Source organism: Uranotaenia lowii, chromosome 2 (assembly GCF_029784155.1).
Source record: "Uranotaenia lowii strain MFRU-FL chromosome 2, ASM2978415v1, whole genome shotgun sequence".
NCBI classification, from domain to species: domain Eukaryota; kingdom Metazoa; phylum Arthropoda; class Insecta; order Diptera; family Culicidae; genus Uranotaenia; species Uranotaenia lowii.
In genome coordinates, this window is record NC_073692.1 from 51,359,575 (window position 1) to 51,381,996 (window position 22,422).

The following is a 22,422-nucleotide window of genomic DNA, read 5'->3' on the forward strand; positions in this document are numbered from 1 at the left end:
TTTTTTTTTTTTTTGAAAAAGACATACACCGTCTTAGCCGATTTAGGCTTTCAGACGTGGACAACTTAAGATTAACATTTAACACCCAGTACCGAGATGGGCATCGAACCCATGCCATCAGTGGACCAGCGATTACCGTCTTACCACGCTAACCACCCGACCACCGAGACGTACCAGTTAGACCCCATTCCTGAAGTCTAAATTCCCATTTTTCATCTCATATGTCTCAAGTCCGAAACCCCATTTTTCATGTTTCATGTATCATGTCTTGGATCTTAAGACCCATGTTTTATTTCTCAGGTCGCACATTTCAAGCATCAGAGCTAAGCATTTCTCTATATCAAAAATTTTCGTGTTTAAATTTTTCAGAGCCACTTTTTTACCATGGCCCTTGGAACGAATTTGCTTACAGTTATCATTTCAAAATATCCATGGAGCTTTTATATTACGTGTATAAAATTCAGTATATAAGAATTTCTTTTTTAATAACCATAAAATAGGTTATTTTCCCCAAGCGTGTTGGGTTTGTTTTCGTGAAACAGCTGGAAAGTTAACGATTAGCAGTGATAAAAACCTGTGCTCTTCGTTATCGTAATTTTTGTTCCCCGATTTTTCGTACTGTTAATTTTATTTCATTTTCTTCAGACAGATGCTGCTGTGGAATGTTCTATTGGACAACCAAAAGTATGATACAATAAGTTCATAATTGATTCTTCGATAAATTGATCAATTTTCATCAATCAATCAGGTGCCCGAAGTTACATCTTGTTGAGCAAATCTCGTGAACAGCTATCCCGTTACCAGTATGCGACATTTCCCGTCTTAACTGAACCAGTACTACAGATTCCGTCTCGGAGTATAAATTCCGAGAGATGTTCAACCAGCAAAATGAACAACAGCAAACCTCCAAACATATTGGTTTACTCAGCTGACTGTCCAGCCAAGCGGAAGCTAATCGCTTTGTTGAAAGATGTGTTGGCTGTCGACACCTACACCGTGTATCCAGTGACGGAGGCACAGATAACAGCTAAGGCATGGCCCGAGAGTACAGCTCTACTTTTGTTACAAGGACCCGTGGCCAAAGACTTAGAAAAGGTTTTTGTAGATTTTTTTCTGGACGGTGGAAAGCTACTAGCGAGTTGCACCAATCTACTATCAGCACTGCTGCCGAAGGAATTTGACTACAATGCACCGTTAAAAGAGGATTCAGTTCCTTTAGCTTACAGAACTTTGGAATCGTTGAATGTAGTTCAACGGTTAGATAGAAACTTGGACATGTTCGAAAATCATCGGACACAGATCGTCGTTGATTCGAAAGGTCACTCGAATTTGCTCAATTTTGACATAATTGCTAGGGAAGATAAGGAAAACCACGTGAGTATGCTGTCCGCCAAAAGTTATAAAACAAACGGGAAGGCGCTGTTCTCAGAAATTTATCTAACTGACCATGAACGCTTATCGGTAAATGAAGCTCACACCCAGCTGTTCAAAGAGCTCTTGCATAACGAAATGGACATTACCGTTAAAAGTCATAAATGCCAGGAAGTCTTAACTTTCACTAATGGGTTCTTAATCGGTAGCTCCGAAGACAAAGATCTGTTCCTAAAGCACGAAAAAATCGTAAAACAAAATCTCAGCCTTAAGAATTTCGCTCTCCAATTCTGTTCCAACGAAGACGTTCCGCCGGACCCATCGCAAAGTCTAATACCTATTCTTCTAGATCAATCACCTCCGAACTTTTCAACTGCCAAATACCTAGCGCACCTCAAAACGTCATCCTTGGGTCGACCAACCCTATATCTACCGGTGGTAACGAGCTCCATGGACATCGTTACACCGGTAACCCTATCGCACGGATTTGTAGTGATCCCGCGCCGTCAAACTAGCGGAAATGGGCGCAACAACAACGCCTGGCTTAGTCCGGAGGGTTGCGCCATGTTCTCCATCCAGCTACACGTTCCTCTCAACAGCCCCCTGGGTCAACGATTGCCCATGATACAGCATCTGGTTGCGGTAGCCATCGTATCGGCCATCCACAAGGCAACTGGTTCGGTGCTTGATGTACGATTGAAATGGCCTAATGATATTTACGCCAATGGGCAGGTCAAAATTGGTGGTTCGATCATTAACTCGCAAGTTCAGGCGGATCGAGCCATTGTCAATGTTGGTTGTGGTCTAAACCTAAGCAACTCTCGTCCTACAGTTTGCGTAAACGATCTCATCGAACGAAAGAATAGGGAAACGGACGGAGATCCATTGCCAAAACTTCAACACGAACAACTTCTAGCGATGATTTTCAACGAAATAGAACTTCTGTTTGACCGGGTTCAGTCCCAGGACGTCGAACAATTATATCGCCGCTACTACGACTGTTGGTTGCACGAGAATCAAAAAGTGACGGTAAAAGGGGAAGACGGGCAGCAGGAAGTGGCCGGGCAAATTACAGGAATCGATGAGTACGGATATCTTTTGGTTACAACCGAGGGAAGGGACATACCATTTTGTGTGCATCCCGATGGCAACAGTTTTGACATGATGAAGGGGTTGATCATTCCGAAATATTTTTAGGGGTTTATAATACTTGTTGATTATTTTTAATAATAGATGGTTTTAAATAGGTGCCAGCAAATAAAGTTTGATGTGGGGTACATTATCGTTTAAAAATTTGTTGTTAATTTGTGAAACAATCATTCGAAAATATTCTTGCGTTGATCGGTAAAATTTACCACAATAAAACCAAAAACAGACGAGAAAGAGTCCTAAAACAAACAATAGAGGCTAACATACTAAAAAAAAAAGGTATAAAGAAATTGAGAGCTAAATACAGACATAAAATTTAAATAAAAAAGACAAGAAAAATTATAAAATCTTTTCCTATAAATCAGACTAGACAAAGCTAAAACCAGAAAGGACAAAAAAATAAAAAAAAAAACAAAAAGATACCGAAAACTATTTGAAAACTTTTCAACTTTTCAATGAAAAGACAAAACAGTGAAACTGATAAATAATATAAATAGAACAAAAAAAACAATGAAAACACTAAATCTTTTGCCTTTTTTGTATGTCGTTTCATCTTTCAGTTTGTGCTTTAGTCTTTTTTGGTTCCTTTTCTACTTTTCGTGTTTTTATGATTTTTTATCTTATTTTCAAAGTTGTCTTGTTTTTCTTGTCCTTTTTGTTTTATCGTCTTTTGTATCTTGTCTGGGCTAGTCAATTTTAGTTTTTAAATAAGATTTTTTGTATTTTTTTCATGTCTTTTTCTTGTATTTTCTTCGTTTCTGTTTATACAAAAAAAAACAAATTTACAGACAAAAGAAAAATACAAAGAAACGAAAAAAGGAAAAAAAAACAAATAAAAATGGAAGCAAGAAAACAAAACACAACACAAACAGAGAAAAAAGTTACTAAAGATATAAAAAAAAGAAAAAAAAGCAACAAAGGAATGGAGCAGTGAAAACTGAAAAGTTTTATAATAAAAAAACAAAAAAATATAACCACGAAATGGGAAGAAGTTCAGAACTATTAAGTGTCAGGCAAAAATTGCAAAAAAAGTTAAAATTATTACAAATATTAAAGAAGCAAAACATGAGAAAAAGAAACAAACTTATACTCATACAAATAAATTTAAAAAACACTTAAAAATCAAATAGACAGAAAAGAAAAACAATTAAAGGCAAAAACTACGAAAACCAAATAAAAAGAGGCAATAAACTAAAAAAAAACAAACATCAAAATATAAAAAAAAATAAAAAAAATTAAAATACTAAAATGAAACAAAAACTTAAAAAGAGGAGGTAAAAATACGAAAAATATAAAAAAAAAATACAAAGTTTTAAAAGAGACTAATTAATAACTCAACAACAACAAAAAAAGGTAAAAAGAAAAACAAAAAAAAGGAAAACAGACTGAAACGACAAAAAAAATATTGAAAGTGAAACACAAAAAGAAAAAAAAACTATTTAAGCAAAACTGATAGAAAAGACAAAAAAAAACAATTACAAAATCCAGAACAGATTTAAATAAAACAAAAAAAAATGTAGATAGATAAAAAAAGATAGAATAAAACATGGATATGATAAACAAAGAATACAAAACATTATTGTCTTGACAAAAAGACAGAATAATACAAAAGTTATAAAAGTATAAAAATTAAGAATGGAGGAAGGAAAATAAATGATAGACAAAAAGATTTGAAAAAGGAAAATAACAAAAAAAATAAATTGCTGGAGGACTGGTGCCAGAGAAAAAAAAACTTATGAATAAAAAAGCTGAGAAATAGAATTGATTGGTTCAATTTTGGCTACCCAAAGTGTACGAATTGTGGCATCAACCAGGCCTGTATTTAAAACTCAAAGTTAAAGCATGTACCTCGAATGATTGTTTGCTTGTTCCTTAAAATTCCAAATGTAATTAATCAAAATAAAATTTTTTTTTTCCTTACCTTGATGATGATACCTGTGCCGTGAGAAGTAATCGTGTCTTCGGAAGTCTACATGGTTGCAGCTAGCAGGTCACTTGAGTTTGTTGATGGTCCGAAGCTCACTTTGCACAAGGTTTTGTTCCATCCATTAGCCTTCCAATTTCCATGGAACATTGGTTCTTAAGCACGTTCTCGAGGATCCGCAGCAAAACTCGGAAAGGATTTCTTCTAAACTTGAGCTTTTTTTTTTGATGGACTAACATCAACATTCGCAAACATCTTCTTCAAGTTGTCACATTCTCCCGAAAAACTCATTCTGAAACTTTTCATTAAACTGAATAACGATCAATTCCGGTCGTTTAAAATACATGGACGGTCATCGAACATGAACTAACTCCTCCAAGTCGTTATAACATATTGTTTATTATCTAACAGAACCGAACCATATATATTGGATTGGAGGCTTTTCTAAAGCAAATGTGTAAAAAAATGTTACCTCTTTAGTTTCCTGCTCTTTTCCACTGTTTTCAGATGTTCGAAAACATTCAAGAGAAATTATGGATGTTAAAAGTTCCATAACTTGTAGTGAATTACAAAACTTAAAAGGAAAATGCGCTGATTTCGAAAATGAATCCGTTTTCTGACCAACGATTAAACAGCGATGGTTTTCCAACTGGGTTCAAATTGACAATAACCGTCAACTCAATGTATCATTCAAACCGGTAAACACGGGTCATTGCTATCCCAAATAACATCCATCACTGTCAACGTTGGTTTAGGTCGAGAGTCGAGGTTTGGAAACTTTAAAAATGCTCTCTCTGTTGCTCCTTTTTTTTTGTGGAAGCTCTACTAACCTACTGTGGCAAATTGAGAAGGGTCGTCTGTCCGGCCGGCAGATAGGCGACTCCTCGCGATTTACTCATCTGGTAGGCGATATCTTCGGCGGCTTCGATCCTACGCAACTCAACCAAACCGTCACCACTTTCGGCAAAGGATTTGGCCAACAGGGCAGCTGCCTCGGCGTCACCCTCAGCCGACACGATGGCCGCCTTCTTCATCTGTTCAGCCTTCTCGACCAAAAATCGAGCCTTCTCTGCTTCCTGTTGGGCGACCTGTTTCATTTCGACGGCTTGCGTGAATTCCCGACCGAAAGTCAAATGGGTGATGGAAATATCGTCGCAAATGACACCGAACTGAGCTGCTCGTTCGGTCAGATCTTCCGACACCTTTTGCGAAACCATTTCTCGCTGGGTGATCAACTCGCCGGCATCGAACTGGGCAACCACGGCCTTCAACACTTCCGTTGTGATCGAAGGCAACACTCGCTCGTCGTAATCCTGACCCAGGATGGTGTAAATCTTAGGCAGCTGATCCGGAACCGGTCGGAACAGGATACGCAGCGTGATGTTCACGTTCTGCAGATCCTTACTACCGGTCACAACCGGAACGTTTCGTGGTTGTGAGCGGATGTCAAAAATGATCGGCCGCTGAACCCAAGGGACGAAGAAATGTGTCCCTTCGCCGGAAACTTCCTGCTTCACTCCGCTGAACCGATCGAAAATAACCGCCCGATGGCCTCCGTCAACTGCAAAGAGGGGAAACGATGAAACATTACGAATCGAAACTCGAAAGCGTGTGATAACAAAGCCGGGTGAGGGGCATACCATTATATAACGCTGAGTTGACGACACCACCGACGATGGCAACTCCCAGCCCGAGCTGACCGATTCTGTTCAGGAATTGTGTGGCCATTATAGTTCGGTTTAGACTTTGAAAACGTGCTGTAATTTAAATTTATGGTAATTATTGTAAAAAAATTAATTATTTCATCATAAAATTGTAAGGTTATGTACGATTTGAATTTCTTGTTTTCGAGTTAAATTTTGTTGAAAACACTTCAAATCCGTGGTCCCTACTTACCTTGAATAGATTTTTTACTTATTCAACTTATTGTAAGAAAAACACTGTATTTTTAGAAGCTTAACACTGAAAACGTGAACCTAATTCGGCAGGTTGACGAAAAGCGGTGTGAATCGGATGAAAATCACAAAATTTCTGTTTAAAAAATCTGACAGGGCGTCAAATGACATTTCGTGGTAAACATTAAGCCCGTTCAACAGCCAATTGAAATCGGTTTCAATCGATTTCGATTGGTAAATTGTTGTTCACTCAGCCAATGTTGTGATCGAAACTAATCCAATTGACGTTCAATGAAGCCAATCGAAATCGATCGAAACCAATCGAAATGGATCAAGCCCGAGAGCAGGATTCGTTTCTATCGGTTTCTATCGCACTAACACAAATGCAGTTTTGTAATGTCAAAATACAGCTGATTGGGTTTGTTGTGGATAATCTTCTGAATAAATTAAAGTGGTTTCATTCGGTGCGGTGTTCTTTGTCGGGTGCTGAGTTAGTGGTGATGTGCCACGTTGAGCTGAGTCAGTGATGCTGTAAACCGGTGGCGCTGTGCCGGTGGTGCAGTGTCAGTGGTGTGGTGTCAGCGGAATTAAATACGGAACAAGGACAAATGCCGTGAAAATCAAAGTAGTATCAGGAGGGTCCGTGTGAGTCGGTGGTGCGGTGCTGGTGGTATCGGTCGGTGCTGTGTTGGTTTCGCTGCGTTGGTGGTACCTGTCGATGCAATTGCTGCAGTTTTGCAAGCATTGCGATGCAAATTTGGACTGGATGCTAACCATTGGTTAGTAACCATACATCTGACCGTCGGCCCCATCCAGGTTAATCCGGATTCTACGCCGTTTTAACCCTTCACATCGGTGCCACCGAAAAATTGAAGGTTGTGCATTGGGAGTTGAACCGCTTAAGAAAAAAACACCCAGGAACAGCAGGAAATTGGAAGTGACAATAATTCAAGACTCACCACAGAAAATGAAAGAATTTGTTCAAAATGAAAGAATTTGTAAAAATTGTAAAATATGATAAGATATCAAATAAAGTACAAAATCCATTTACCGTATTTTATCTAAATATCATGATAACATGTTTAGTTTTTTCTCATAATGGATTCATTTTTTACTCTTACATGGGGGGAACGCTGAGAAATGATACCATGATATAAAAAAACCTAGAGTGAAACGATTCGTGATATATTTGTTTATTAAAATTGTCCCTATAAAAATAGCTCATATTAACACAATTCTTTAATCTACCTAATATACATTTGCGTTTTCGATTGGGATATTTTCTTTCCTGTTAAAGTTGACGCATTTCTACTCTAATGGGCTTTATTGAGATTGTATATTCAAAATAAACGTTTTTTAAAATAGTTTTGATAATTGGTAACTCTCTGTTCAAAATTTTCTTCGTCGATCAGGTCTCAGCTCACTGGGTAGATCGATATCCTACTCGGTAGAAATATGTTTCGAGATCGTATCCGGAATCGTATCCAATGAGGTTGTTCGGCCAAGCGGATCAGCTCGCACACTGAACAAAATCGGGCTATAAGCATTATCGGGAATTCTAGTGTTTTTGCACTAAAGGAAAATCCAATACTTTTTAAAGATTGCCATGCAATGATGTGATCATTATTTCCGATTGATTTTATCGGAATTTCTAATGAAAGTAAAAAATAATCGTTTTAATATGTTCCATTATGAAGTTTAGTGATAAATAATGTCTAGTGAACGGAATAAAATGAATCGAACATATCAATGAAATTGAAAAAGTTTATTTCTCATGAATATGTGTTTTTTGCATCGAGATTTTTTAGAATACAATTGAATGATATTTATTAAAATACAATGATTTACAAGGTCGAACATTTTTACATCACAAATTTTTTTCTTATTCTATCTAACAACATGAAATTTCACAGCACAAATTATATTCTTATACTACCCGACTACAGTATCCTTACGATTGTTATCTGAAAACACATTGAAAAAAAAACGAATGATTATTTATTAACACACAAGTCATAATTTAATCAATATAAGTAATATAACAAACATTTGTACGAAAATTTGGTTCCGATTGTGCGCGAATAAAAACAAATGGGAAAGTGCATGATGATATGATTATAGAATTTCGTCGATATTTCTTCATAGAGATTAAATAATATAATAACGGAAATGTAAACTATAAATTGTTTTTTTTTTCATTTAAATATTTCATATTATTCAAATTAAAAATCATCAAGTATATCTTAAATACTTCTATGTGTAATTCTGAAAACAAATTAAATCGAACAATTCAATTTAACAAAGAAGTATAAATATTACAAAATTTTTTTTTTCTGATAGCGTTTTGAAAATCTTAAACATTTTAAAAAAGCTTAAATTTCTGGCATCATTGAAACATATCTATTTCGAGACAGAAATTTTCAGGATTCTTAAAAGGTAACACATATGAATATTTTCAAAGGATCATTATGAAGGATATCTTACCTACACTTATCATTAACGCCTGCTGGAGGCTGATCCAGCCTATGTCAAATCTGATCATGACTTGACTGCCAAACCCTGTTACTTTTTGTTTTTGTTGTTTTTTGGGACACATCAAGAAAATCCATTCGAGCAGCAAAATACTGGAGGGATGAACTGCGTAAACTACACTGCCTTTGGTGGCGGGTACTGTGAAACTTTGGAAACTTCGACTGCGCTCAGATCTCTCTGAATCCAGTAAATAGTTGTGCTTTCTGTCGAGGGTTATGAAAACGGCTGTAGCACATCAGAATCACACAGTGATAATTTTTTTGTCAAATGTCACGACCTATGACTTGATTTATAGCACGGGACGTATCCAACGAATACCTAAACGAAAATCGGAAAGAATGTATTAATACATAATTTTGAATTAAAGGAATTCATTATATTTCTGATACCCACCACTCATCGCCTGAACTATTTTCATTCTCTCGCGCCCGAACGTCTTAGAAGTGCTTTTCCTCAATATGATCCGAGCGCCTTTGAGCGGTGGAAATCCTTAACAATCCCAGCTCTGCCATTCAGGTCCGCACAGTCGAGCCCTTCGAAAACTTTCCCTGGACAGACGGCCAAAAATATGACGCATGAGGAACAATCGCTTGGGAGCTGGGCAGCCACTTGCTAGGAACGGGACTATTTACATATTTCTAAACAACGGCACCGTTTCCGGGTTTTCAAAGTTACGATCGATTCTGCCCAGTCGGAATTTTTTCTTTTGGTTCCAGCTTGTTGATGATTGCAAATTTTTGAACCCCATCCGAAAGGAGCTCTTCGTGGTCGGCGATTTTCTCGAGGGTTCCGCTGAGGATGGTTGCTAGATTTTTACTGAGGATTGCTCGGGAACAGCACCGCCCGGTATATAAAATTATGGCATGCCTTTTCCCTTCGTCCAAAATTGATTCTGGAAGAAAAAATTTTGTTTTAGAAAACTGATAGGATTAAGATGAAAAAAAAACATGATTACCATTTCCGCATGTGTTGTCCTCCATGTATTTGCTATTCCGGCCACGAGCCCATTGCTATCCTTGAAGTTGGGATCAGAATGCGATGCAATCAAGGATGCGATGGAAAGTTGCTCATCCGGCAAAGGTGACTCGTCCAAACTCCAGACTACCACATTGGAACGCGCTGTTGTCCTTCATCCTAAATGGAGGTACCGAAGGCACGGGTTAACTTTTACTGCCGCTTTTTTTATGCTCGAGCTGCCGCCTGGAGCGTTTTTTCCACCTCCTAAAAATGTTGTTTTTGTTTTGATTAAGCAAAGTTTATGTTAAAATGCAAAACCAAATAAGATACTCACCATTAGAACCAGTGCCATCACTTTCCGATACAAATCTTTGCACTTTCCACCGTTGATTTCCGTCTTTATTACAACCGGCCATTTCCGACATTTTGAAAAGATGAAAATATTTTAACTGTATACAAAAACAAAAACAAGTCGAGAGATTTATTTTATTGGAAATTCTGTTAAAATTTATCAATGATGGAATTTGATGGAATAAACAAACGTATTTCGGTGCAATGCATTTTATATTCAAAGCCTGCTTATAAAATCTATAAGTATTTTTTTTAACAAACAAAAGATAATTTATTGATTTTAATCAATTTAAATTTTGTATAAAAATCATTCATCATTCAATGAAATGTAGTATACTTTTTGATAGATTGTATCATTTTTTACTGTAAAAAGAATTTAACCGCAAGTGATATAAGTTAAAAGAAACACTCTATATATTTAATCGTCCGATTTGGTTCAGTGCAGCTGCTTCCGGTACATCAGAAACCTTAAAAACAAAAAAAAAACAAACAACATAATAAAATAATATAAAACCACATACAGAATTCAAAAACCTACTTTTTTTTCAACATCAAATGATTAACGTCGGGAGAATCTCATAGCGGGGGTAGGGGGTTCGCTTTTTTATCCGACCAACTTCGCTGATCCAGTTACATCTGTTGCTAACATTAAAAACACAAAATAAACCGAGAACTAAGTCAAAAGAATATTATTTATTATCGAAAACGGTTTTCGTCGATGCAATTCCGAAATCTTCCGTGAAGGAAATGCTTTTTTCTTCCATTCAATTTTTTTGACAGCAGAATAACATCCCAAGCAACCAGAATTCCCTTAAAAAGGTTCCATAGAAGCTTAATCAGCTCTCGTTTGTGTCTGAAGAGAATGCTAATCAGCCCAAAATTTAAGTTCTTAAAGCTACTTTCAAGTTCGTTTAGGTGGCTGTAGAGAACGCTATTCAGCTTCTAAGAGAATGTCAAGTAACTTCTACGCGCCGAAAAAAAATCCAGTTGACAGATTGCTCTGACAACCAGATGACAGATTGCTAGATTGCCGGTCTATCATGGTCTATCTCATTGATTTCAATTTTAATTAATTTTTTTTTGATTACAAATGCTACTTACGCTTACGAGAATTGAACCGCTGCTCTCTAGGTTGCCATGAAACTCACCAGCCTCTCGACCAATCCAGCAATAGTTCATTGCCATTGTAATAGTTAGTACTTAAACTAATTTTATTTGGACTCGCGTATGAGCGATGATCGAATGGGTTGGTTGGGAGTTTATACATTTCGTTTTAAAGGACTTTCGGTACACCAAATAAATATGAAATTACAAATATTTTATCATCAAACGTTTATTCAGATAAATCGCTCTTTTAACACACAACACAACACACAACATAATTAGACACACTATAACCTACGTCAGCGGCCTAGTCCTCCAGCAGAAATCATGTTTCCGAAACTACTGCATTTTGAAGTATGCATGCAGTGGGGGTGCTAATCACAGGCAGCAAGCGATATAATGGTACTCTTCTCAATCGCAGCGGTGGATGATGAAAAGGCTCTGAAAATATAAAAACTTCAATGTTAAAAATCCGGAAAAATCTTTAAATATTTGTTTCAACCTCAGACATTTTTTTTCATCTTGCGTTGAACTCCATTCTAAACATGAGTACTGATATAAACAAAACAAATACCATGACATAAAATTGACAGACATATTTGACATGTCGCTTAGAATTCCCTAATAAGTTCCTTTAAATACCTAGAAGTATCTTAGATTTCCCAAATAAGTTCCTTAGAACACCTGAAGTTATCTTAGAAAGTGCTTAGCGAACGCTACCGACCTTCTTCAAAGAAGTTCCATTCAAAGCGCTTAAAAGTTCCGTTATCGATATTTCAACCTTTCAAAAGGCGATAGAAGTTCCTGAATAACTTCTACGTGACATGAGTCACCTGAAATTCCCGTAAAACATTTTCTCAGCCAAATGTGAACTTCGGGGTTCCATCTTTAAGTGAGAATGCGACTTTTGGTTGCTTGGGATACAGCTTTGACAACAACTAAGCGCATTAGTATTAATTAGTGTCTGGCTGTTCATTCAGCAGCCTGATAGAAACCGATCGAAGTCAATTGGAAAAACAGCTGATCAGCTGTCAATCCATTTCAATTGGTTTCGATTGAGTTTTGTTGAACACACCTATTAATTCCGCAGAGTGCTCGCAGGGCTGCTTCCAATGTGGGCGGCCAAAGTGCGTGCAATGCATTGCATCCATGGATAAAATTTGTTAAAAATATTTTTCCTTCTCAAAATTTGCCGGATTTTCAGGAAATTGTACAATGAAATTATAAATTTTTCATTAAATAAAATTATACTTCGTTTTTCCATATAAAAAGAGGTCTCCAAAGACCGCTTCAGCAGCATATTTTAAATATTTTATTTTTAGTTTATGAATTTTCTGTATAGAATGAATTCTTCACAAATTATTATTATTTCGCGAATTAAAATAAAATAACATCACCATAATAAATATTTGATCAGTTTTTCCAAGTATTTCAAATTTGCTTTTTTTGTTACAGAAAAGAATTTTTTAACATTTTAGTTCTGGCAATCCTGCCGATGATTGGGAGCAGTCGAATTTTCAAAACAAGATTGTTTTTCAGCCTTCCTTTTGATTAAAAAGTGAAATCAACTTCGATTTTCATTGTGCAAGACGAAATCAGGCTCAGCGAATTCCGATGGATTTAATCCAGGACTACGAGCAGCAGTATGCGGTACTAACCGCCGAAATAACGGCTCAAATAGGTCGAATAGCCGCTACATCTGCAGCAGGTAGGTGCAATTTGTTAAAATATGGTAGAAAATGTTAACACCAAACTTTTTTTAGGGGACCGACTCAAGCTCATCTCGGATATCGATCGGCAGCTGGAGGAATCCCAGGAACTGCTGGAACAGATCGGCCTCGAAATTCGCGACATTCCCCAGGCATCCCGGGCCGGGTTCACCTCTCGGCTGAACTGCTACCAAGCCGAGTGGAAGCGACTGCAGCAAGAGTTCGGCAATGCTAAAACCGCTCGGCCCCGGGGAGGACCAACGGGGGGAGGCGGATATGACTCGGTAGACGAATTCGACGAAATCGGAATCCAGGAGGACCAAAAGCGGCGCCTTTTGGACAACAGCGAACGACTGGAGCGCACCGGAAACTATCTGAAGGACAGCTACCGGGTGGTGCTGGAAACGGAACAGATCGGAGCCCAGGTACTGCAGGACCTGAGCGAACAGCGGGAAACCATTCAACGGACCCGGGGAAGGGTGAGTTGACTTGTGTTCGGGTTTGTTTGATAGATGGTAAACTATGTTTTTTTTTCAGCTTCGAGAAACGGACGCGGAACTGGGTCGTTCCTCGAGATTGCTGAATTCCATGATACTGCGCGGATTGAGAGAGAAAATCATTCTCATTGCCGTTGGTGTTGCGATTTTTCTAGTCCTATTTTTAAGCATTTACTTTTCTGTTTCCTCAGACTAAACTTTACCGAACGGAAGGAGGATGTGATGTTACAAGTATGTAGGTTAATTATTTTCAATTGTCCTTATTAATCATAATCACTAGGTAGCTCCCATTTTTAGTAAGACGTCTTGTAATAGACTAACAATATAAAAACCGAGAAAGTAGAAAGGCGAAAAAAGGATGTTTATACACTGCTTGTCGTAAATTGTTGAAAAAAAAACTGTTAGTATCGAAATTATGTACTTCAATAAATACTAAATGAATTGTTTTTATGTGTATCCAGAGTGCGAAAAACCAAGTATGTAAATGGATGGATATTAAGTGCAAAATTTTATCATATTATGAACAATAAATCAGCATTCCCCAGAATAATCAAATGAATTTGGTTTAAAATTTTCTTTTTTTTTTCATTAGTTTGCAAGCAAGTTTGTGTCCGATTTTGACTAAGTCATTGCCAATTTAAAAAAAATTATTCCTATTTCATCGATGTTTTTCATATTTGAAAATATATGAGAGTCTAGTTAACTCATATATTTTTTGCTTCTGACAAAGCAAAATTTGGCGCAAAACCCAACTCTTGTTTAATTTAGTGAATTAAGTAATTTATAACAGCTCCTATGAACACTTCGCAAAGTTTTTATTTATAATTTAGAAAAAAAGCAAAACTTCACTTCGATTAAAAATAGCTCCAAATACTTTGAAAACAGAGATTTGGAGTTTTTTTACTTTAGTGAAAAAAAACTTTTTCCTTTTTTCTCACTTTTTTAAATGTTCATCATTTAGTGAAAAAAAACCTTTATCTTAATACATGGTATTTTACAGTTTTGCCATCAAAGTAAAAAAAATTAAAAATTTTGGAATCTCAAAAACTTTATGAACGATATGCTTTCATACGTTATGAAAACTTTATGAACGTACGTTCCAAATTAGTCAAAATCGGCTCTTATATTTTTAGCATCTCGGAAAAGAGTGAATGTAAAATATGATATGAAATGAGATGTAGGTAGTTAATTTACAAGCAAATTCCAAGTTGGAAGCTGGCTCACTGAATTCCGGGGTGAAAATTCAAATCCAATAAGGCGACTGACTTCAACGCAAAAATTGGCTCACAAAATCTGGACCTCGAATGCCAAGCCTAGGACAGATGAGCGAAAACTGGTTGTGGAGTTTTGTGTCATGAACAGACATTGGGATTTCAAGATTTATACTAATACTGATACTATAGGGGAGAATGAGGATACTTGATCCCTGGGGATACTTGATTCCTTAGCAATATCTCGAAACTGGAATGTCTTACAAAGATCAAATGTTCTAGAAAAATGTGCAGAAATGAGCAAAATAACAATGCTTGTAGTTTAAAAAATTTTCACAAAATAATTGTTTGAGTAATTGAACTTTGTTTGAAAAATTTCACAAAATGTAACTTGAAGATCTTTTTTCATCACTTTAAAATGTTCCTTACATGGGAAAATTATGATAAAAATATTTGTTCCATTGTATCAATCGTTCGAGCGTAAAGTGAACTTCATAATGCCATATTTTCAAAGCAATGGAAAACTCTCAACTTTTTTCAGAAAAAGTTTTCTAAAATGTTGATTATGGGTACAATTGATCCCCTAGAGTTGGGTACAATTGATCCCCCTTCCAAATGGCATATTCTTCTTCTGAATTGATCGTTATGATTACTGAACACGAAATTACTAATATTTATCCAAAAACTAATATTTATCAAACAATTGTCTGAAGAAAAGAGCAAAAAAAATTAATTTTCTCTTAATTATAAAAAATAGCGCCTTTAAGTATGCAATATTATAAGCGTTGAGATCAAGTTATAGAATTTTCTTCGTATGTCTGCTATAAATTGTGAAATGTGAACAAACATGACCAAAATAGTCAATTAACATTATATCTTGGGGTTTTGTTTGATTTTTATACAAGGATTAGGGCTTCCTGAATAAAATATCAAGTCTTCTTCAATAGGGGATCAAGTCTCCCCTAACTTCAGAAAAATTTCAATTTTTTTACTCCCACGAAAATGCTTCTAGTTCATCAACGGGTTCAAGTATTGTTATAATTTTTGGAGCATAGAAACATGAAGTTAGAAGCTGTCAGAAAACGTCAAAGACGGCGAGTTGCTAAATTTTTGCAAAAAGATATAATGAAAATAAGAAAAGGGAATCAAGTATCCCCACTCTCCCCTACTGATAAAAATGAGACATTTTTAACAGATTAAAAATAAACTTCAATTATGACCAAATGTACCATGCCGACTTATCTAATTTGATTCCGTGTAAATTTCGCTTTCCTCTGGAATAAGGACAAAGTTTTCGGACATTTGAAAACAAAACAAAAATCCAAAGAATCCGATTTTTATCCAAATTTTATTGTTTTGAACCTCGAATAGCAACTTGTTGGATATTCCTTAAACATTACACACACCTTCACGAAAAATAAACCAGCTACCGCAGGTTTACTTGCTCTTGGCGGTGGCCGGTGCCGCAGCCTTCGGGATCTTCGGTGGTTTGCTAACGGGCTTGCCGAGCTGCTGGGCCTTCAGCACCTTTACGACCTTCTGTTCATCGATGAGGAAGGCGCGAATGATGCGCTCCCGCAGACACCGATGGCACAGCACACCACCGAAGGTACGGGTGACGGTCTTCAGCTTCCGGTACATGCGGGGCCGCTCGCTCGGGCGCGATGGCTTAATGCCGCTCAGCTTCTCCTTGCACTGGCCACATTTCGGCACCGTACGCTGCTTCTTGACGTACAGATACACCAGTCGGCCACCCGGGGTGCGGACACTGTATTGCGGGTAGAAGACGAAAGAAAATTTCATTAACATATTTCTTATTCACGGTTTATAATTGTATATCGTTTGCCAACTTAAAACATTGGTGTAACATTCAATGGAAGTATCGAGACTCGATGCTGTAAATTTGCAAGTTCGATAGGCAAAAGAATGTCTTGGCGGTTTGATCTAGCACAATTTGTAGCACTGATGAACTAGGATTTGATTCGTTCACCAATGGTAGCAAAAATTGCGCATCTAATTTTATACTTTAACTTGTCGGTTTTCGTTAAAAACATTGAATATTCCTGTATCGGTAATCCTAACTATTTTCAACACTTCTGACGAAATCGCAAGTAAAATACGATTGAATGCAATATAAATTTGAAATAAAGGATAAAATTAAATTAAATTAAAAATGAGTAATTAAAAACTGCCCAAAGGATTTCACCGATAATTTTTTTTATCAATTAACTGTCACATCCGATGGAAGTGTTGGCACTCGATAGCCCGGGTCTTCACGGGCAACAAGTCCAACAGGCAAAAGGATATCGTTTACTCTTGCACAAATAGTAGCATCGTCGAGTCAGGGTTGAGCAACTCTCCAATGGTAGCAAACATTGTGCGTGATTCGTTTCGGTTGCATCCTTTGAACATATCAGGATTTAGCTAATGATGTTTCTAACAAAATTGTAATAATTAATTCCTTGATCCTACAACGATTTAATATTGATGTGCTGACGTTAATAAAAGAATAATAAACGTCAATAAAGAACAATTACAAATACAATAGTTCTTAGTATACTTCGTTCAGTGGATATTTTACATTAAGATCAATGTTGAAAAATATCTATAGGGGGAAATCGTCTATGACCGGACATCGTCTATGGCCGGACAACATAGATTTTTCGAAAACATAATATTCTAATAATGTTTTAACACCATGAAAATAAAGTAAATAGTAGCTTGATATGGTGTTAGAAATATGGTAACCCAATCTGAAAAGGTAAACCAATGATAGGCATCAAAAGCTTTTGCCTAGTAGTACGGAGAGGATCGTCTAAACTTTGCATTTGTATTGTGGTCAGTTTTTTCGGCTTGTCAAATTTGAACTGCACATGAACGACATCGTTGATTGGTTATCTTTCGACTACAGTAGATATGAGATAACAAAACGGAAATTCAAACGAAATATTAGGAAAATTAAAAAAAAATGCGATTTGTCTATGACCGGACACCAAGTTGTTGTCTATGACCGGACAAGAAAATATTCAAAATTATAGATGATTTCAACTTGAAACTTTCATTTTTTCATCTCTAGAGCACCCTTAAATGGTTAGCAGAAGATAAGGATTCAATAACGAAACTATTTTGGTCCTCTGAGAAACTTTAGATTTTGCTGTCCGGTCATAGAGAATTTTTCTCTAGTTTTTTCGAAACAAATGTTCTATTCTGGTTTGTCAAAAAAACTTTTATGACTGGCTTCATAGAACGTTCAGTATTGGAAAACACATACTCACAAGATCTGTGCAAGTGATTTCAGTCATTTTGCTACGTTTTTGTGCCATTGGTGACAACTTTGGTGAAGTAATTCGTAGTGTCCGGCCATAGACAACACTTTTGAAAATGAGCGAAAACTAACATGAAATGACTTCTCTTACCACATGAATATGTTGTAAATTTATTTTTTTCTAATATAGTTAAGTGATCTTAATATTGATACTCTTCAAATCAGTAGAGGAACCAATATTTACAAAAATCTATTTTTGAAGTTATTGCTTAAAAACCTTAAGTGTCCGGTAGTAGACAATTTCCCCCTACTTAATACAAGTTGTATGCTTGAATGTTTCAATAATACTTCAAATGAAATAAGATTAAATTAAATATAAAAAGGAACTATTGTAATAATTTATGCCTAGTTACATGTAACAATTTAACAAGGTGAGAGGAAACACAAATTATTAAAATGAATATCCTGAGTACTGATTCGATACAAAAAATTCACTGATTGAAGGATTTCACCGACAGCATTTTCTCTTTGTTTTAAGTTTCTGTCATATCCGATGGAAGTGTTGACACTCGATAGCTCGGACTTTCCCAAGCAACAAGTCCAACAGGCAAAGGGATATCGTTTACTATTGCACAAATAGTAGCATTGAAGAGTCAGAGGATAGACAACTCTCCAATGGTAGCAAACATTGTGCGTAATGAGCCCATCGGTTCAATCCTTCAAACATTGACAGCATCCTTTTCCGGTGTTCGGTACTTACATTCGTCGCTTGTTGGATTTGGTGTTGTAAGACAAGCGTCTTCTGAGAGTCAGTCGCTGTACCATTGTGACCGTTTAGTCTGAAAGGCAAAAGAAGTTCTATTAAACGGACATCCGAGTAGTTGAACAGCTAATTAAACAGTTGGAAGTCACTTCCATCGAATCAAAACAATCACCCATGGAACCGGAATGCTATGAAGCAAACGTCAACAAATCTTTAACGATCCTCAACTCGCTATTTTCAAGCGTAATTTTAAACAAATTTTCACGGAAGCCGACAGCAAAGGTTCTACGGGTGATTCGTTAACAATTCCGATAGAAACAACCTCCAAATCACTAAATTTTAACCGAAAATCGCACGAACCTTGACAAAATGTGTCTACTTTATCGAAACTAAAGTGACGGAAAGGAAGACGGCGGTCGATTGGTTTTGACATTTCGGCGGATGTGGTCAAACGCAAACTTTGAAAGGCGACCCCGTCAAGTGACAGTTGTCGAAAACGCAAAGAAGGAACGCAGAGGAAATATTTCGGCAGGAAGCGCATGAGCGTCGTTTTTAAGGGGAGTGCAATTAAAAATTGGGGAGAAACAGTATGCAATATCCCTTTTTTTCGTACGTAACAAAACAAGTTTCTCCGCATTAAACTCAAGGAATGTTGTATTCAAATTCGATCTTTCGGAACAAAATAGAAGCTTTTCGTTTTCATCATTTGGAAACTTAAAAAATTTAGAACTTTCTGCACATGATGGCGTGCTCGATGCGTCTTTCTTGTTAATTCAAGAGTGAGGAATAAAAAATAAAAATTTTTCTTTGTTTAATTATACAATACTCAATATACTTTTTACGGCGTATGTTCGTAAATTGATTTTTTCTATCGAAGTGATTTTTTTATCGATGCTGGCGTTCATAAATTAAACAAACTGTATGCAAAAGCATTGGAAGGTGATTTGACATCTACCAAACAAATCGATGCATCACCCAAAAAATCAGTTTACGAACGTGCCGTTAGAGCACCTGCTCAGTAAACGAAAATTACCGAGTTCGATAATTTTTTTTACCGAAATCCAAACATGTGTAAATCGTTAAACTGTTCGGTAACTTTTTCGGTAAAAAATAAACGAACGGTAAATGAAGAATAGATTTACCGATGTTCGTTTATTTTTTACCGAACAAATTACCGAACAGTGTAACAAATTTACACATGTTAGGATTTCGGTAAAAAAATTACCGAACTAGGTAATTTTCGTTTACTGTGTGCGTTGTCCGAAAATGTGTTTTATAAGAGCGTGAATTCGGACCAGCCAGATTGTTGTTTGATCTACGAAATAGCTGATAAGTTTTTTTACTCGTCGTCCTTATTAACGTTAATTAACACATATAAGGGACCGCGAAGAAATCTAAGCCGAAAAACACCGAATTTAAGCATTTTTGTAGAATAGAGTTTTTATTAGATTTATAAACATTCCAGTTATGCTTCTACATGCGCGGTTAGCGAAAAAACGAGATATCTCGTATTTGGTCCGCAATGTGATAAGACGACTATATAAGAACAAAAAGGTCCAAGGCCTTTTTTTTTAATTAGTCCCTGTAAAACTTATTTTCAAAATTTGAAAAATTTCTCACTGGATTCGGCCCTGTGCAAGCTTCAGCTGATTTTGAACCCATAAAACAACAACAACAATCATCTTTGTTTTGATTGCAGTTTTCTGACAGTCTGCGCAATTAATTAAATCAGTGCAAAAACATTTCGGAAAATCCGGAAAACAGAATCCCCATCTGTGTAGAAAAAAAACACGGCAGCCTGCCTTTGTCTCCAATCAAAATAAAAAAGTGCTTCTCGGTCTGCAAAACCACCCTCAGGGCCCGTGTCAAGTTGGATTTCTTCGGTGGCTCCCGGCAAGCTCAGCAGCCTCAGCTAGCCCAGTCGACTGGGCGTCAACCGGTAGCTGTTATCCGAAATCGAATGGCCACTGTGCGAGTTCCGGAGCAAAAAATCATTCTCTGTGGCGAGTATGGCGTTGGTAAGAGTTCCATATTCCGGCGGTTCGCCACCAATAGCTTCGTAACGGCAACGGACCGGAAATCGACCCTCGGGTTGGACCATTACGATCGAAGCTTTGCTGTCGGTGAACGGAACTTCGATTTCTTGAATTTGTTTCCGATTAGCATCTCCACCGCATTTTATTACAATAAGTTTTTCCTTTTTTCATGAATCAGTTGCAATTATGGGACACCGGTGGCATGGAACGAATTGCCTCAATTACCTCCAGTTACTACAAATTCGCTGAGGCTGCCCTGTTGGTGTTTGCTTTGGATAACCCGGCCTCGTTTCATTCGCTATCGCAGCACATGCTCGATGTAGTTTCCTACGCTGAGAATGCCAAGATCTTTTTGGTCGGTAACAAAGTTGATTTGGAACAAACCGGAGAGGTTACTGATGCCGATATGGAATCGTTCTGCGAACAGTGTCACAGTTTAATCAGCGCAACTTACAAGATATCGTGCAAAACTGGCGAGGGAATCGAGGAAATGTTCCAAGACATTTCCAACACCTTGGTGGAATCGAATCGCTCTCGGTTGGAGCTGCAGCAATTGGAATCACACGGTTTCAAGATCGAACCGCCCGAGGAAATTGGCGAACCGTCTTGTCTTTGCTAGTATTACGTGCCCTCAGTTTAGGGCAGATTCAAATACTCAAAATACCCACGAACATTTTGTAACGATTGCATTGGGACGATTTTCAACATGAATGACCTATACTACTAAATTTGATAACTTGAAGAACCCTTTCAAAAGTTTACTGAGCTGATTGAGGTAGGTATTCAATTTGAATATCAAACTTACAACGATTTTTCTTAAAAAATCATTTTTTACTCATATTGACATTGCATTTAGAATTGAACAATATATTCTTATCAGCAGCCTTTTCAATTTGGAAAAATCGTTGCTGTGTGATAAAGGACTGGTAATCAGCCGTCCGGTAGAAGTTAGATGAAATTAAATGTTCTGATAGGGTTTAATTTACCTAAAGTTAAGAGAAGAACTTTGCCATTTTTTTTATTTTTATGTTTCTAAATTTCCATGCATGTTTCGAATAGACATTTCAAACATTATTTTGTTTTTCGTATTTGTCTTAAAAGTTTATCATTCAAAGAAATTAAATTTTACACAATGTGTTTTTTTGAAGTTTTGCATTTGATTTTGACCTGTTTGAAATAACCGGTAGATTAACTCATAGTTAACACATTAAAAAAATCAATGAATCGTGAATATTAAACACACATTAATGAAAAAGATATAACTTTTAAGAAACAGCTGCAGTGCCATAGAACCTGAGAAATAGCAACCAATTAAAAAAAATGTGGAAGTATCGTGAATGGCCAATTTCGCAGCCCAGTGCTAAAATACAGTCACCCAATATGGAAATCGTACTTTGAGTTAACGATTCATAAAACGAGCTCAACACAAATTTAACTAATCCAAAAGAAACTTATTATCGTCAACATACTATAATTAGTCAATAGGAAGCTTAATTTGGTGTAACAAAAAAAAAAAAAAACTGAAAATTAAAGTCAGGTGCCCCAAAATGCATCAATTTATTTATTCGTGCTATGCTTACACCGAAATTACAATATTGACCATTTATACAGTAATAAAACATGAACAGATAAATATCTTCACTTAACTTATACTTGTA

The 22,422-nt window shown here is 36.6% G+C and overlaps 5 protein-coding genes and 1 long non-coding RNA gene across 6 annotated transcripts; 3 read left to right on the plus strand and 3 right to left on the minus strand.

Annotated features, from left to right (window-relative positions):
• The first annotated feature begins 544 nt into the window (after positions 1-544).
• On the plus strand, positions 545-2,632 carry LOC129745735 (biotin--protein ligase). The gene is made up of 2 exons (XM_055739056.1): positions 545-684; positions 749-2,632. The coding sequence occupies exons 1-2, from the start codon at positions 663-665 to the stop codon at positions 2,566-2,568; spliced, it is 1,842 nt and encodes a 613-aa protein (XP_055595031.1). The 5' UTR covers positions 545-662; the 3' UTR covers positions 2,569-2,632.
• A 2,192-nt stretch (positions 2,633-4,824) lies between these two features.
• On the minus strand, positions 4,825-6,478 carry LOC129746165 (protein l(2)37Cc). The gene is made up of 3 exons (XM_055739684.1): positions 6,341-6,478; positions 6,085-6,201; positions 4,825-6,005 (listed from the first exon to the last, which is right to left on the minus strand). Exons 2-3 carry the CDS (start codon positions 6,170-6,172, stop codon positions 5,275-5,277), a joined length of 819 nt encoding a protein of 272 aa, XP_055595659.1. The 5' UTR covers positions 6,173-6,201; positions 6,341-6,478; the 3' UTR covers positions 4,825-5,274.
• Positions 6,479-9,358: 2,880 nt separating this feature from the next.
• LOC129749597 (uncharacterized) lies at positions 9,359-10,250 on the minus strand. The gene is made up of 3 exons (XR_008738098.1): positions 10,163-10,250; positions 9,827-10,092; positions 9,359-9,763 (listed from the first exon to the last, which is right to left on the minus strand). It is a non-coding gene; the product is annotated as an uncharacterized LOC129749597 (long non-coding RNA).
• A 2,514-nt stretch (positions 10,251-12,764) lies between these two features.
• Positions 12,765-14,031, plus strand: LOC129747176 (vesicle transport through interaction with t-SNAREs homolog 1A). The gene is made up of 3 exons (XM_055741224.1): positions 12,765-12,991; positions 13,047-13,471; positions 13,530-14,031. Exons 1-3 carry the CDS (start codon positions 12,898-12,900, stop codon positions 13,683-13,685), a joined length of 675 nt encoding a protein of 224 aa, XP_055597199.1. The 5' UTR covers positions 12,765-12,897; the 3' UTR covers positions 13,686-14,031.
• Positions 14,032-16,029: 1,998 nt separating this feature from the next.
• On the minus strand, positions 16,030-19,175 carry LOC129745834 (60S ribosomal protein L34). Its single transcript, XM_055739190.1, has 3 exons — positions 19,089-19,175; positions 18,726-18,804; positions 16,030-16,468 (listed from the first exon to the last, which is right to left on the minus strand). The coding sequence occupies exons 2-3, from the start codon at positions 18,788-18,790 to the stop codon at positions 16,138-16,140; spliced, it is 396 nt and encodes a 131-aa protein (XP_055595165.1). The 5' UTR covers positions 18,791-18,804; positions 19,089-19,175; the 3' UTR covers positions 16,030-16,137.
• A 1,224-nt stretch (positions 19,176-20,399) lies between these two features.
• On the plus strand, positions 20,400-22,128 carry LOC129746567 (ras-related protein Rab-30). Its single transcript, XM_055740270.1, has 2 exons — positions 20,400-20,864; positions 20,939-22,128. Exons 1-2 carry the CDS (start codon positions 20,689-20,691, stop codon positions 21,381-21,383), a joined length of 621 nt encoding a protein of 206 aa, XP_055596245.1. The 5' UTR covers positions 20,400-20,688; the 3' UTR covers positions 21,384-22,128.
• Positions 22,129-22,422: the final 294 nt, after the last annotated feature.

Excerpts from the sequence above, each read along its gene's own strand:
- LOC129745834 (XM_055739190.1), bottom strand. The coding sequence starts at position 18,790 with ATGGTACAGCGACTGACTCTCAGAAGACGCTTGTCTTACAACACCAAA. Across the intron at positions 16,469-18,725 it reads AAATCCAACAAGCGACGAAT|TGTCCGCACCCCGGGTGGCC; the intron begins GTAAGTACCGAA and ends CCCGCAATACAG.
- LOC129747176 (XM_055741224.1), top strand. The coding sequence starts at position 12,898 with ATGGATTTAATCCAGGACTACGAGCAGCAGTATGCGGTACTAACCGCC. Across the intron at positions 12,992-13,046 it reads AGCCGCTACATCTGCAGCAG|GGGACCGACTCAAGCTCATC; the intron begins GTAGGTGCAATT and ends AACTTTTTTTAG. Across the intron at positions 13,472-13,529 it reads TTCAACGGACCCGGGGAAGG|CTTCGAGAAACGGACGCGGA; the intron begins GTGAGTTGACTT and ends TTTTTTTTTCAG.
- LOC129746567 (XM_055740270.1), top strand. The coding sequence starts at position 20,689 with ATGGCCACTGTGCGAGTTCCGGAGCAAAAAATCATTCTCTGTGGCGAG. Across the intron at positions 20,865-20,938 it reads GCTGTCGGTGAACGGAACTT|TCAGTTGCAATTATGGGACA; the intron begins CGATTTCTTGAA and ends TTTTTTCATGAA.
- LOC129746165 (XM_055739684.1), bottom strand. The coding sequence starts at position 6,172 with ATGGCCACACAATTCCTGAACAGAATCGGTCAGCTCGGGCTGGGAGTT. Across the intron at positions 6,006-6,084 it reads CAACTCAGCGTTATATAATG|TTGACGGAGGCCATCGGGCG; the intron begins GTATGCCCCTCA and ends CCCTCTTTGCAG.
- LOC129745735 (XM_055739056.1), top strand. The coding sequence starts at position 663 with ATGTTCTATTGGACAACCAAAA. Across the intron at positions 685-748 it reads GTTCTATTGGACAACCAAAA|GTGCCCGAAGTTACATCTTG; the intron begins GTATGATACAAT and ends TCAATCAATCAG.